The sequence below is a fragment of the Pongo abelii genome, chromosome 13, assembly GCF_028885655.2.
Source record: "Pongo abelii isolate AG06213 chromosome 13, NHGRI_mPonAbe1-v2.0_pri, whole genome shotgun sequence".
Lineage (NCBI taxonomy): Eukaryota > Metazoa > Chordata > Mammalia > Primates > Hominidae > Pongo > Pongo abelii.
The window spans coordinates 67,301,970-67,318,391 of NC_071998.2; the positions used below are offsets into that span (position 1 = coordinate 67,301,970).

General features: G+C 40.3%; 1 protein-coding gene across 6 annotated transcripts in view; it reads right to left on the bottom strand.

Moving 5' to 3' along the window:
- Positions 1–16,422, bottom strand: part of PRUNE2 (prune homolog 2 with BCH domain) — a 295,929-nt gene that overhangs the window by 235,032 nt on the left and 44,475 nt on the right. For all 6 annotated transcript variants that reach the window (XM_054519500.2, XM_054519503.2, XM_054519501.2 and 3 more), the window contains exons 2-4: positions 8,486–8,590; positions 4,867–5,069; positions 930–1,093 (exon numbers count right to left, since the gene is read on the bottom strand). In XM_054519500.2, the coding sequence (XP_054375475.2) occupies positions 930–1,093; positions 4,867–5,069; positions 8,486–8,590 (472 nt within the window). The remainder of the gene's footprint in view (positions 1–929; positions 1,094–4,866; positions 5,070–8,485; positions 8,591–16,422) is intronic.

A 16,422-nucleotide genomic window follows, 5' to 3' on the forward strand; every position in this document is an offset into this window, starting at 1 on the left:
TGGACCTTTTCCCCTCCAAACTGTGGAAGAGACAGAGGAATTGAAGGGCAGAGTCCTTAAAAGAGTTGAGTCAACATACTTTTGGTCTTCTTTTAGAATTATTTTAATCTGTTCATCACTGTTTTTCACTTTCCTGTGTTAAATACTTTTGAGAAAAATCTCTGTCTACCATGTTCAAAATGGATTAGTGGTGCGGGGAGGGAAATGCTTTATACAAAAACCAGAACAGTGTCCTCTGTAAGCAAATAATGGAATTTCTGTGGTAATTTTGTGGTTCCAAAGTCGACTGACAATTTCTAGCTTGAAAACCACTCTTTGGAAGCAGGTGGCTCCACTGATCGAGATGAAAGATAGATTACTAGAGTAACTGATGATGGTGTGTTCAGGACCCCAGGGCTTAAAACAGTTTGAGTGAAGACAGAATATGTTACAAGATAGGGGAGCAAAGGAGGTGACATCTGACTGTAAAAGCCCTGACACAGTATCACCAAAATGAAGGGTACGTATTTTGCCATCCAAACAGTATGTTATAAACCAAGCATGGGAGAGTATCAGCAGATATTTCAACCTGGGAACTTGGCATTCTGGTCCCTATCATGCTGTCTTGGGGCAAGAATCACCTCTGGCAGTGATTAAAATGGCCAGAGGTGCTATTCCAGCTCCCTAACAGAGGTGCAGCAGTTCCATTTAATATTCTTGTCTAGTGAAACAGCAAAGGCCCCTCATGCCTATTTTTAAATGCACATTTTTAATATTCAATATAATGCTACTCTTTAACAAACTCTTTACTCCCTGCCTCTCTGATGAAGCTTCCCATGGTCTTTAAAGAGATTGTTAACCCAAGAATGGATCGCATTCTTTCTACATGAGCAGGCTGGGAGACACTCCATTAAGCCTTCCAGTATTTAATAGGAAGAGCCATCTCTCACCTCTGAGGCGATGAGCCAGTTGCTCGGTGATGAGCTCAGGAGCCTCCTGGAGAATCTCCTTCAGCACGAGAGAAGAGGAAGACTCTCGGAACTCAACGTTGGCATCGCTCTGCTCAACCGGATTAATGACTTTGACAACTGCTGATTCTAAAGTTTTGTCTTCACTGTAAAGCAAATGGAGGGGAGGAAGAGAAAGGGATATGGCATGTCTTATTACTTTTTGGAATGTTCAAATCTCTGCTCTCACACAAATGGCTTCCTCTCAATGACCAAAAATATGAGGGAACTCACATGACTCAGAAGACGGGAGCCTTATTCTACGTATTTTCACATTTCATTTAAACTATTTACTTCCCCAAATTCTTAAAATACGTTCATACCTTACCAGCTTTATCCTGTGCTGCGCTCTTGGAAAATAATAGTAGCTAACACTATTGGGCTTCCACCACAGGCCGGATACTATTATAAATACTTTAGGTGTATTATCATATTTTATACTAGAAAATAACACTATAAAATGAATTCTACAGGCTGGGCGCGGTGGCTCACAACTGTAATCTCAGCACTTTGGGAGGCCGAAGCGGGCGAATCATGAGATCAGGAGTTTAAGACCAGCCTGGCCAACATGGTGAAACCTCGCTTCTAGTAAAAATACAAAAAATTAGCCAGACGTGGTGGCAGCTGCCTGTAATCCCAGCTGCCTGGGAGGCTGAGGTAGGAGAATCGCTTGAACCATGGAGGCTGAGGTTGCAGTGAGCCAAAACCGTGCCACTGCACTCCAGCCTGGGCAATAGAACGAGACTCTGTCTCAGAAAAAAAAAAAAAAAAAAAGGAGTTCTATAAAATGTATAAAATGCACTAAAAATGACACTAGAAAAATCCCCATTGTATAAGTTAAAAAAAAACTGAGGCACAAAGAGGTTAAGAAATTTGTGCAACGTCACACATTTAGTGAGTAGACTAGCTGGTAGACTAGTGAGTAGACTAGCCAATAACCTGGCACCAAAGTCTGCAAATCCAGTCACCGTGGTGTAGAAAAAACACTACTGGGCCTATTTTCCGTCCACCATTATTCTTCATATGTGAGACAGAGCTGGCTTTTAGCAAAGGCAGGAAGAAAAGTTTGGATCAATCCAACTTTATTCTTTCTGCCTGTCAAAAACAAATGAATGGCAATGAAAGAAATAAAGATTTCAATATATTTTTGAAAGGCATTCTATTTCATAAACAATTCTAGAGCTAGAGTTCACAATCCCAGCCTCAAAATCAGTCTAAATTTTTCCATTTTAATTGGTAAAAAACTATTCCTCAGATTTTGATTGACACATACTCGTTCCACAATTCACATTCCAGTTGATTGTGTTTATCTGTGTCTCTTTGTATTTGCTGGTTTCAAAAAGTTAACATGGCTGGGCATTGTGGCTCACACCTGTAATCCCAGCACTTTGGGAGGTTGAGGCAGGCGGATCACCTGAGGTCAGGAGTTTGAAACCAGCCTGGCCAACATGGCGAAACCCCGTCTCTACTAAAAATACAAAAATTAGCTGGGTGTGGTGGCAGATGCCTGTAATCCTAGCTACTCAGGAGGCCGAGGCAAGAGAATCGCTTGAACCTGGGAGGTGGAGGCTGCAGTGAGCCGAGATCGTGCCACTGCACTCCAGCCTGGGTGACAGAGCAAGAATCCATCTCAAAAAAAAAAAAAAAAAAAAAGTAAAAAGAAATAGTTAACACGTAAATTTAGTCAAGCATATGATTTCCTGAATACCAATAATTGAAGTCAGTCAAATAAACTACCCAGAACTTTTAGCCACGTGTCGATTGATAAATATTATTCAAAAAAATTTCATTTGTTTCAAACAGCATGAAGATAAAAGCAGCCACACATGGGCAGGTTATTTTCAAAACTCCTCGTAAGTAAATGAATTGCATAATAGATATCACAATACATTCATACCTAAATATGCTTCCTAAAAAGTTAAATACAAAATTATTAAACAGAAAAGGTTTTATTTCGTGTACGCTAAGGTCAGTGTCCACTGGTTAAGGTTATCAACAACTTGCAAATTGCCAAACTGTGAAAAACTAACATTTTAAACTACTGAAGCGCTTAGCTGGTGAATCTTCATTCAGTAGCAGTAGAAAGCTTATCAAAAGGACATCTTCATAAAGTCCTTGATGGCAGAGAATTTGTCTTATTCCTCCTTAGGCACCTGTAGATTCTTGCATGAGTTAGCAATGCTTAAGTATTTATTGAAAGAGTCAGAAGATAAAAGTTCTAATCCCCACTCTTCTACTAACTACATGTGGTTCTTTGTTTTTGTTGTTGTTGCTTGTTCTGTTTTGTTTTTTGAGACAGGGTCTCGCTCTGTCATCTAGGCTGGAGTGCAGTGGTGTAATCACAGCTCAACCATGAGATGTAATTGCAGCCTCAACCTCCCAGGCTCAAGTGATCCTTTCACCTCAGCCTCCTGAGTAGCTGGGACCACAGGTACGTACCACTATGCCCAGCTAATTTTTTTGTATTTTTTGTGGAGACAGGGTCTCACCATATTTCCCAGGCTGATCTCAAACTCCTGGGCTCAAGTGAACCTCCTGCCTTGGCCTCCCAAAATGCTGGAATTACAGACATGTCAAGCCTGCATGACATGAATTACCACCATGTCAAGCCTGCATGCGGTTCTTTGGACAAGTCGTTTGTGACACTGAGTTTCAAGTTTCTTGTCCGTAAAATAAAAAGTTTGAGCTACATGAATATTCAAAAAAAATCAATCCTTCTCTTGTAGTATAACATGCTATGAATGAATAAATCAATAATCAAATGACCTTCATAGCCCATCTCTACGTATTTTTCCATTTCATTACTGAGATTTCTTTCCTAAGAATCATTCAGTTTTATCTAGTGTTTAATTTCAATTTTTAATACACATGTTTGGCATCAATACATAAGACTATTGTATTGCTATAAGAAAGTGTTTAAAATGGTTTAAAAACTATAATTTTAGGCCGGGTGTGATGGCTCACACCTGTAATCCCAGCACTTTGGGAGGCTGAGGTGGATGGATCACTTGAGGTCAGGAGTTTAAGACCAGTCTGGCCAACATGGTGAAACCCCGTCTCTACTAAAACTACAAAAATCAGCCAGGCATGGTGGTGAGTACCTGTAATCCTAGCTACTCAGGAGGCTGAGGCAAGAGAATCGTTTGAACCTCAGAGGTGGAGGCTGCAGTGAGCCGAGATGGAGCCAATGCACGCCAGCCTGGGCGAGAGAGCGAGACTCTGTCTCAAAAAACAAAACAAAACAAAACAAAACAAAAAAAACCCCTATAATTTGGTCAATTTTATAAGAACTTTACACTTAAAGATTTCATATCTGAAGTGCAAAAGTAAAAATGAAGGATTAGCATGACCCAAATTTTGCCATAACAGAAGAAAAAGATATTCCCTTTCCTCTGCATGTCCTCTGCCTTGCCGTTGTTGTTGTTGTTGTTGTTGTTGTTGTTGTTTTGGGATTTTGGGGTTTGTTTGTTGTTGTTGTTGTTTTTTTAAACAGTCTCACTCTTTCGTCCAGGCTGGAGTGCAGTGGTGTGATCTCGGCTCACTATAACCTCCGCCTCCTGGGTTCAGGCAATTCTTGTGCCTCAGCCTCCAAGTAGCTGGGATTACAGGCATGCACCACCACCCTAGCTCATTTTTGTATTTTTAGTAGAGACAAGGTTTCACCATGTTGGTCAGGCTGGTCTCGAACTCCTGGCCTCAAGTGATCCGCCCACCTTGGCCTCCCAAAGTGCTGGGATTATAGGCATGAGCCACCATGACCAGCATGTCCTCTGCTTTTAATACATCTGCCTAAACCACAAAAGTCCTGAGTAAAGTGACACTTTGCCCAGAAGAACCTTCATTGAGGGATTAAACCTCAGAGCTTCACAATGGATCTTACCTCGCCAGCACATTACTGCCAACAAGTGTTATCGATAACTTCCCTTCATCATTTAGCTGATGCAGGTTAATTTCTTCCCGGAATATGTGGAATGATTCGGAAATATTTAGCTCTTCTAAAATAAACCTTGTCTCGGTGAAGTAGTTGAATTCAGTTCTTGGTATGTTCAGCACTGGTAAACACAGAACCCCTGGTGGACTGACCTACCAAGAAAAAAGTCGACTGAATTACTGAAAATAGCAGGAGGAAAGAATACAATTACATTTTCTCCAGCCTGGGGGTAACTGGTAAAAGGAATAGGAGTCTTCTGGCCTTACTAAACCACTTGGCATTCATAATCAAATTTTCTTGAACCCAATTAATAGAGCATTATCCTCTGAGTGGCCCCTAACATTTTTTAAACTCTTGTTACCCTATTTGAAACATCTCATGCTTTATTTTATGTCTCATTTTAGACCCTGCACCATTTGTATATATAAATATATACTACATATGATTAAAATTTAAATAAATAGATAACATTTGTATATAAACTTAAATATATGCATATATACAAATGGTGCAGGGGCTAAAATGTAAATAAATAAATTTATATATAATACACATTCTCTTCTTTAAGAGTAACAAACTCACATATCTTTATAAAATTGGCAGAAAATTAGGACAATTGAGGCAGGGTGGGTGGGAACTGTGGGGACAGGGGAAGGCACATATGTTGCATCTAAATGAGATGCCTGTCACTCAGCTCCAGCCAATGGTTCACATGTAAAAATTCAGGCCCAGTATACTTAAAACCTTAAATTAACGGGCTGGGTGCGATGGTTCATGCCCATAATCCCAGCACTTTGGGAGGCCAAGGTGGGCAGATCACGAGGTCAGGAGATCGAGACCATCCTGGCTAACACGGTGAAACCCCATCTCTACTAAAAATACAAAAAAATTAGCGAGGCATGGTGGCAGCTGCCTGTAGTCCCAGCTACTCGGGAGGCTGAGGCAGGAGAATGGTGTGAGCCCGGGAGGCGGAGCTTGCAGTGAGCCAAGATCGTGCCATTGCACTCCAGCATGGGGGACAGAGCAAGGCTCTGTCTCGAAAAAAACAAAAAAAAAACCACACTTTTAATTACCCAAGAGAAGCTATAAATCTAGATTTGGGGTATTATTTGTGAAATTTAATTATTACAATTCATTTTTAAAAATTCAGAACGTCAGTCAGTAGAAATTCATTTATGAGCCAGCTTCAGCCTACAGACTATCAGATTGTGATCTCTATTGATTTCTTAAATCATAAAAAACGTTTTTTATTAACAAGTCTGTTAGAAAACAGATCTGTGGCAACCAGAGAAAACAGGAGATAGGAGAGAGGTAGAGAACTGTAGAGTCACAATAATAAACTTGTTTTTGTATGGGAATGTTAAAAATAAAGGTGCTTTAAAAATTACTATGAATATACAGCAATAATCCTAACTATCACTGAGAGAATGTGGGGTTCAGTGACATGGAATTTGTGCATAAAGTAAATGGCCTTTACTCTCACACCATCACCAGCTTGTCACAGTTTTAACATCTTAATCATCTGTCTCCCCTTTCTAGCATTAAGAAGGCAGGGCTTTTTGCTGGTTTTGTTCAGTTATGTTTCTAGCGTATAAAACAGTCTGGCACATAGTAAACATTTAGTACATATTTGTTTAATGAAAGAAATGAATCAGTCACTGCTATAGCATACAAAGCACAAAGCCACTCCAACAAAGTGGGTTTTATCCCTCCTGTCATGCTAATACTGAATCACAATTGCATAATAAATGTTAACAACTTATGTATGGCAAGTTATTTTTCCTAATGAATGGGGGGTTCTATCTAACTCCTGATATTGAAACTTGAGTGAGGAAGAATCAATATGTAAATCAGGCATGTGGCCTGAGCCTCTCCTGGCAGGACCTGTTCTGAAGTTGATGTCACAAGAACTAGGGTCCAGCCCCAGTCTCTACCACGTAACTTTGAGAAAGCCAGTTTCCTCTCTGAGACTGTGTTCCCCATCTGAAAATGTGGCTCAATTACCAGAGTGAGAAGGATTTAAATGGGGTCATACGCATGAGGCAGAAAAACTCTTTGCTTATCCTACATGTTCATACTCTGAGAGGGAGTAGTTGGGTTCTTGAAAATTTAAAGGGAGACACAGGCCACTAGCAGGGGGCCCAGTAAACTACGAGAAAGGCAGAGAAATATAACCAAATTCTCAGTATGAGACCTTTCAGTAATTCCACATTCATCTCCATGCTTACTGGCAAACCTTTGAAGAAGAAGAGAATCCACATGTCTTTTTATTTTTATCTAGCCATCTATCTATCTGTCTATCTATCTATCTATCTATGTGTTTTATCTATCACAATTACTTTTTCTACCCATTTTATTGGATGTCAAGACATTGTAGTAGGTGGTAGTGGTGGTATTGTTATTATTATATCATTTCCAATTCCGTGCTACTATCACTCTAAAAATCAGTCTGGTTTTGTCAACTCTATGTTCTCTAGATAAGTAACATTTTCTCCTAGGAGTCAAAATACCAGTTAACAAAATTAGTGTTAATATGCACGTCTTAACAGAGGCACATTTATCTCCTCATACCAATTAATCTCCCTTGTAAAGTTCAACAAATTTTAAGATAAATTTGATATAAAGCCCACATGTAGAGATCAGAATATTTTACCCAGCATTTTTAACAGCTTCAGCCCTAGAGCAGTTCTTGCCACCCACAGCTCATTCTGGAAGACTAGGCTTCGTGTGAATTTAAATCGCTTTAGACCAGCTCTGCCTACTGTCAGGGGCCAAGGATCCAAACAAAATTGCAATAAAACACATCAGATTCTGAAAAATTAAAAATTGTGTGACATTGAAAATAGCACCTAGACACTCATAACATACATTTTTAGGCTTTAAGTTAATAAAAAGCCCATTATCACGAGCTCATGAATTTTACAGATTTGAAGTTTTAAAGCAATTTGTTGAAAGGTCTTTTCCACTTCCATAGATGTATCATATGCTTCACAGAATAGAAAGAGTCTTCCTCAAGGGAGATGATCACTGAGGATGATCTCACTGTACAAAGTCAGGGCTACAAGGCAAAACCAAACAAGGACCTACAGGATGTAGATTTGACTTGTAATACCCATCACTGAAAACTCTAGCCAATGTGCTCTGCCATTCAGGTACTGTTCACACAAGTTATTCTGCACATATTTTTCTGCTCCCAAGGGCAGGACTATCAGCAAGGATGACAAAGGAAAACAGGAAATCTGATTCTTACTTTTATTAGTTCTATGAATTTCCATAAAATTAATCAACTATTATGAACATTTTAAATGTTTTATTTGAAAACATTGACCTTATTGAAATAATGTTTTATAAGGAGAGTTGGTAAGAAATAGCTAGAACAATGCCTAACATATAGTAGGTGCCCAATAAATATTTGTTGATTCATGGATGATAATACTTTATGCTCTGCAACAATATATCAGAACATTAAAAATTAAGTTAATAGGTTCCTTTGTTTAGAGAAAATGTTTATTCTTAAAAGTTACATAATAATTCAAAATATAAGGAGTATTACCCTTTTTTCCCTCACCTTGTCTAGAAAGTAAGCATATGTGAAGGTAGAAATCAGAGAATCCAAGTCACACGATTTAGGCCCAATAACCACATGGACCTTCTCCAAGCGTTTGCTTCGATTCTGAAACAAATTCAAAGAAAACATCACAATTTAACAGGTGACAGATTAATATAAACATATTTTTTAATCTTTAAAAGAAGTATGCCTTATCTATATTTATACACAATGGCAGAAAATCATACATTTATCATGAAGTTTTACATGAGAAAATAAAAATTGTACAAAGTGTTTAACACTCTGAAATATTCACTCAAACTCTAGTAAACTTTCCGGAAGAGGAAATGTGGTTTTATTAAGATTACGCATAATTTAACTTCATATGAACTGTATCTCTGAGTCGTAATTTTTTTAGTAAGTATCATTTTGTTCCAAGGTGCATAGTATTCTATATCATTTCTTTATATAAGATGTTCTTAATTTAAGAAACAAACAAAATGACCTTTTTCATATGTGTCTGGCACGCAACATAAGCAAACAGACAGAGAGTTTGGTAAGGATTTATTTTTTTCATGTCACATTTTGGGTAACAAGATAGGTTCTCTCTGTATTCTATTCTATAATTTAGTAAATGAAACTTGTAACACTTTTGTCTGTCAGAAAATAAAAATTGGTTGTTCTTAAAAAGTGTATATAGTCAGCCGGGCGTGGTGGCTCATGCCTATAATCCCAGCACTTTAGGAGCCTGAGGCAGGCGGATCATGAGGTCAGGAGATCGAGACCATCTTGGCCAATATGGTGAAACCCCATCTCTACTAAAAAATAAAAAATAAAAAAAAATTAGCCAGGTGTGGTGGCACGTGCCTGTAGTCCCAGCTACTCAGGAGGCTGAGGTAGAGGAATCACTTAAACCCAGGAGGCAGAGGTTGCAGTGAGCCAAGATTGCACCACTGCACTCCAGCCTGGTGACAGAGCAAGACTCCATCTCAAAAAAATATATATATATATTTATATAGATATATTTATATATAGATATATATAGATATATATAGATATATATAGATATATATATATAGTCACCCCTCTGGAAGAGAAGACTTGCTATTTCATTTTCTGGTTAACTAAATAGTTATTTGAAAATTCCTTTGTGGAAGGTTGACATTCTTTTGCAACTTCCAAAGAACCAACTGCTTCTAGTAAATGTCATAGCAAAACTATCCAATACAGATAATTGTTATATAAATTAACAACTTTATGGTATGTCAGAGATGACACACGTATATACTTTCCCCACTTTTCATCACTTGCTTTAACTTCTCATTTTAGAACTACCTAGAAAGCCAACTTAGTTGTAATACTGTTCCAAAGGCTATATAAAAGGTTAGATTGCTCATGACTATTTTAATTTAAAAAAAAGTGTTTATATGCAGAAAAAAGATGAAGTATTATTTAGTAATCTACTACATATTTTACAAATGAATCTAAAAATTTGTCAGTGTTCGTATGGAACTGCTGGTATCAGAGTCAAACGCAATAGGTTGTGGCTCAATAAATATAACAAACCAAATCTTGGAGGGGGCTAGGTTAGTCTATCATTATAGACAATGAAAGCATATCAATTTTGCAGATATAATCCAATATGTAACATTGCTAAATTAAAATAAATTTTTTTTCAAAATTGAGATATTGATCCTCGGCAAAACAGCATGATTTAAAAGTATGATATAAACTCTCTGAAGATAATTACAATCCCCTCCCTTGTCACTACCAAATCTAGTTTCCATTTCTTCCTCTCCCCGTTTCCTTCCCCTACACTCATAAATTTATAGCTGGCTCACTTGGCTAAATGTGCTTTAAGGGTTCTAGTCTAGGTCCAGTTCTCACTCTCAATGTCAGACTGCTTCCCCTGTGCAAGACAGTCAAATATTCTAGAAGCTCCTAAAGAAAGGTAGGTAAATGGAATTACAGTCTATTACAACACAAACAAACACATTAGGAAATCATATTACTGCAGAATGCTATTCTTCCAAGAAGCTCAAAGATCTAAGTAGACATTACCTCATTTCTCTTCTCAAATCTTATAAGGCAGACAGTAAGAAGATTAGCAGCACTTTTTATAGGTCAGAGGAGTCTGTGATGGACCAGGGTGGTTCCCAGAATCCCATGGCACAGTGCAGTGAGCCCTATCTCCTCTGCCCTGTATTAATGCCATAATGACTTCTCAACACTATGAGGATCTCAGCGTCCACACTATGAGAATTCAGGGAGAAGAGAGAATGAAATACAGCAAGACTTCAGACATTTGTGAGATCAAAATTACCCCCAAAGCTGACCTATTTGCTTCTTGTCTAGGCTTGATCATTCCCTGACATAGCTTTGTGTTCAACCCTCAACTTACAGGAAAGAAGACATGGGGAGTGTAGCAAGATTTGTGTGCCAATTCATTACCAAGCCCAAAACCAATTATACTTAAGGAAGAAAAGGTGCTAAATGAAGACTGCAACCCCAAAGCATGCTACACGAACTCTCACAACTCAGGAACCCTGTAAGATAATTATAAGGTTAATTTACATGGATTGAATGTAAATGAATTAATCTTTCCTTGCTGATATATCTCTCTCCATTTAAAGAGAAAAAGGTATAACAGGTAAGGACCATAGCATACCCCACTGCAAAATTTTGAGGGTTCTCCTTGGTGTCATATGCCTCTCTTTTCTTTTTCTTTTTTTTTTTTTTTTTCCCAAGATGGAGTCTCGCTCTGTCACCCAGGCTGGAGTGTAATGGCGTGATCTTGGCTCACTGCAACCTCCGCCTCCCAGGTTCAAGCGATTCTCCTACCTCAGCCTCCTGAGTAGCTGGGATTACAGGTGCCCGCTACCACATCCAGCTAATTTTTGTATTTTTAGTAGAGACGGAGTTTCACCATGTTGGCCAGGCTGGTCTCAAACTCCTGACCTCAGGTAATCCACCCGCCTTTGCCTCCCAAAGTACTGGGATTACAGGCGTGAGCCACTGCGCCTGGCCAACATGTCTCTCTTTTCATGGTCTCTCATTTCTCTGCTCATTTCCCTTCATCCTGTGCATCAAGTTCCTTCATGGTCATGGCCTCTTCCAATGCCATTTACCCATATTTGCCATCCCCAGTGCATATACAGTTTCCAGGCTTCAGCACTCTCTTTCCCCCTCCATCCCCATCCATCAAAATGTACCATCTTGGTGCCCAGGCTCTCAAGGACCCACTGCTTCTCCACCAGAAACTCCAATGAAGAATATATGCCAATGAGTACTCCTGAGTTAACGAGTCACCAATGTAATATGCTCTCATTGTAAGGAGACACTCCAGAAATCATGCCATAATCCAAAAAAGATGGCTGGAAAAAAAAAAGATGACCCAGCTTAGAATGGTGGACCAGACAGAAAGGGACAGCCCAACCAGAAGGTACCTTTTGTGCCACCAGTAAGCGCTGAAAGAGATAGGCTTGGCCTCAGAATATCTCAGATGTTCCTAAGTGCCCAATTCCTACCAGTAACCACTGATAAGATAGAATTGTGAGGCAGCAAAGGGTACCCATGCTCAAACTCCTGCCTGCTTGGAGGAATAAAACATAAAATTAGTCATGTAGACTCACCCTGTACGTGAGCTCAAGCTCTTCAAACTGGAATTAAGAACCAGAGAATACAGGGCCCACTCTCGAGCTTTCCCCCACAAATGACCTTGGTTGTGCAAACAGAGCAAACACAGGGGTCAAGCCAAGGCAGAAAAGTCTGGGGACTGATTTCAGGCATCTGGGGCAGGTAATGCGAACCATGGTTCTGGTGCACCCTGAGGGAATGGGCCCATCTGTAGGGGCAGCAAGGGAAACTGACTAGTTCACGGAACCCAAAAGAGACTGCTGACCCCAAAGACCCTCTGCACTGCTCACTGAACGTCGATGGGCTCCTTCCTATCTCACATCTCCACATATTCAGAGACTCTCAGGTGCTCAATCTTAATACTGATGTCCCTTGATACAGTTCAAATTGTGCTATGGATGATTCACAAACAGACAAATCATGCCCAAATAAAAGGGACAATAATAATAAGGATAAATGTACAGTTTCATCAATTCAATTTACTATTGTCACCCAAACAATAAAAACCTGCTTATGCCAGGCACTGTTCGAGGCTCTAAGGATATAGCAATAAACCAAATGGACAAAAATCCCATCCCTCACTGCACTTGCAATTTAGTGCATGGAGAACTGATGAGCCAAATAATCAGATAATTTAAATGGAGAAGAAATCATAAAACAGGGATGGGATATGCTGAGGCGAGGCTCACTAGAAAGTGGCGTTTGATGCCCATCAATGATTGACTGGATAAAGAAAATGTGGCACATATACACCATGGAATACTATGCAGCCACAAAAAAGGATGAGTTCATGTCCTTTGCAGGGACATGGATGAAGCTGGAAATCATCATTCTCAGAAAACTAACAAAAGAACAGAAAACCAAACACCGCATGTTCTCACTCATAAGTGGGAGTTGAACAATGAGAACACATAGACAGAGGGAGGAGAACATCACACAGTGGGGCCTGTCGAGGGGTGGGGCGCTAGGGGAGGGAGAGCATTAGGAGAAATACCTAATGTAGATGACAGGTTGATGGGTGCAGCAAACCACCATGGTACGTGTATACCGATGTAACAAACCTGCATGTTCTGCACATATATCCCAGAACTTAAAGTATAATAAAAAAAAAAAAGAAGAAGAAGAAGAAGAAAAAGAAAAAGAAAATGGCATTTGAGTAAAGGTCTGTAGGGAAGTGGGACTAAAGGGTGTCTCAAGCCAAGGGAAGAGCAGGTACCAAGGCCCTGAGGTGCGAGCAGGCATGTTCAGCAAATAATTATTGCCTAGTGTATACATTTTCCAAATGTGACTTTGTAAACTCCTAGGTTGGAGGGACTGAGTCTGCTGAGTAAATATCCATGCCCTAATATCAACCTACACAAGCACAACAAGCATCAAGGAATCCCAAAAGACAGGCAACGCTTTGCGAATGCCTAAACCCAGTGCTGCCCAAACCCAATACAAAATGGAATATGATAATGCATTGAAAGAGATACTACACTGCTTTGTCATCTAGATACACTTCCAAAATAGATGGACAGAATCTTTCCATAATCAATGTAAAAAAGAAAGTATATTGACTATCCCAGGATTCCAAATCACTTTAATGTGCTTTCAAAGTGTAATCCTATATACCACTAAAATGAGACTTCTTAACTTCTTATCTCTTTTTAAAAGCCTACAAAATGCCTACATATTCAGATTCAATGGCCCATTAAATGAAGCTGCACTTGTTAGGCAAAAGGACTTTCAAGCCACCCAGAAGAAATGACCAGAAAGAGGGCTTCCTGGGCCCTCCTATAAGCCTAGGCCCCTCCATTTGCTCTTTCCTTCCTCCACAGGCTTAGAAGCAAGGTTGCTGCTGCCATAAACCTTTTAATAAAATGTCCCAATCCTATGGGTTCTTCTTGCCCACTGCCCAGAAAAACCAATGCACCAAGAATAGCAAATATATCAGCAATGAAAGAGTTTAATCATCACAGGGCCAGCCAAGTGGGAGGTCAGGAGGTAGTTCTCAAATCTGCTTCCCCAAGAATTCAGAGGCTAGGGTGCTTGTTTGTTTGTTTGTTTGTTTTGAGACAGAGTTTCACTTTTGTTGCCCAGGCTGGAGTGCAATGGCATGATTTCGGTTCACTGCAACCTCCCGGGTTCAAGCAATTCTCCTGCCTCAGTTTCCCAGGTAGCTGGGATTACAGGTGCCCGCCACCACGCCCAGCTAATTTTTCTTTTTAGTAGAGATGGGGTTTCACCATGTTGGGCAGGCTGGTCTCGAACTCCTTACCTCAGGCAATCCACCTGCCTAGGCCTCCCAAAGTACTGGGATTACAAGCATAAGCCACCACGCCCGGCCTGAGGCCAGGGTTTTTAAGGGTACTTTAGTGGGCAGGGGCTGGAAAGCTGAAACAATTGATTGGCTGGGGATGAACTCACAGGGGTGTCTAAACTGTCTTTGCATAGCTGAGTCAGTTTCCGGGAGGGAGTATCAGGACCAGCGGGTGTTTCTCAGCCTGCCAAAATGCTAAATCTGAAACATATCTCAAAGACCAGTTACTTAGGTTTCACAATAGTGATGTTATCTGTAGGAGTAGCTGGGGAAGTTATCGATCTTGTGACTCCCAGTTACGTAACTCTGAGGCAGTAAGCAATTAATAGGGAAACAACAGCAGTATGTCTATTCCTTAGCAAAGTTCAAGCCCTTCCCATAACTCTAATCTTGTGAATTTTTGTTAGTATCTACAAGTACAGTTTCCATTTTTGAACAAGGAGGGGATTGGTTCAAGGAAGTGACTGTTACCGCCTTAAAACAAGTATGAGCAAAAGCAGTTCAGCCTGGTAGAAGCAAGATGGAGTCAGTTGGCAGATTTCCCTTACTGTTATCATTTCTGCAAAGGTGGTTTCACAAGGAGCCCTTGCATTACAGTTATAAGATGACTTTTCAATACTCATCCTCAAATATCCCCAAATCTTTTTTCTGAAAACTTTTTTGAACATTTTTTTCAAAAATAATTAATTGAAACGAATTTTGTTTTAAAAATATTGTAGACAAAACCCACAGAAGTTGGAGATTCACTTTCCACACACACTAAAGTGGGGGCACATTTCTTAGTCCCTCATTTCTAGCCAAAAAAATGAAGAAACAAGAGAGAAATAAACCTCCTGAAACTGTGGGATGCTGTCTCCAAAGAAAGCCAGAAAGGAGGTGGCCTTTGAACCAGTGAGTCCTTTGACTACTTACTAGCTCCAAGTCAACGAGGGGGTCTTCCTCCCAGAAGACCGGCTGCAGGGTGATGTGGAAAGGGCCCAGCTCCTCCCCAGGAGACCCCAAACACCTGTGGCTGCCACGATTCTAAGTAAGAAGACTTCCAAGGATGGGGAGGAGGAGACCTAACGTGCTGCTCACAACCCTACAAGTCCCTAACTCGAACCCAGTCACAGCCTCCAAGGAGGCCAGGGTGGAGGGGAAGCAGATGGTACCATGGCCAAGTGAGCAGCACGGGCCACGGGGAGGCCTGGAGATGTCCAGAGGCGAGGCGAACGCCCCCTCCGCAGCTCTGCTGTGCAGGGATAAAGTCACATTCTTTGCTGGTTTGGTAAATAGACGAGATGCCTCTTGATACTGGCCCTGGGTTTGAGATGATTTTGAGAACTCCTGACCTTCTCCTGAATTTCTCTTTGTTCTTTGTTTCCAATACCATTCTCTCCCTCTGGGTCTCAAATGTTCTCCAGGTAATGATGTAATTATAAGAAATTTAAAATCTGTTATTTGAGAAAGAGAGGAGACAGGCATCAGTGTGAGCAAATTCAGCTATAAATTGTTCAGGCCATGTGCATTTGGGCCTCCTTCTATGTTCTCATATGTAAGAGGCCATTGTGGGTAGGCGATGGGGGAGACAAAACCCAAACCCAAAGCCTCAGTTCCCTCCGGTCAGGCTCCTTGAAGCCTGGAGCACTGGACATCAACTAATCTACTTTTTTACCTTCTCAGCTTAATCCATTCTTCCTTAGCCTGTTTGCTGCCCATCTTGAAAACAAAGTTTTCTCAAATCGAGTGACCTCAAATATCATTTATATACTTCTGGATAGAGTTTATATCTTCTGGATCATAAAAACGATGTGGCCAAGAAGTATTTTATTTACAGCATTTTTTTTTTTTTTTTTGTATTTTTGTTCAGGATCCTCGCTCTGATGGTGGATTCAAAGGACAGTTTTGGAAGCAGCACCATTATTTTTCTTCCATCTCAAAAAGTTAGGGATGAGCCCTGCAAATCTTTAACTTCCCTGAAGGGCTCCTAAGGGAACTGTCCTGCATAGCCTCCTGAGATGTTTTCATTTTCCAGTCATCC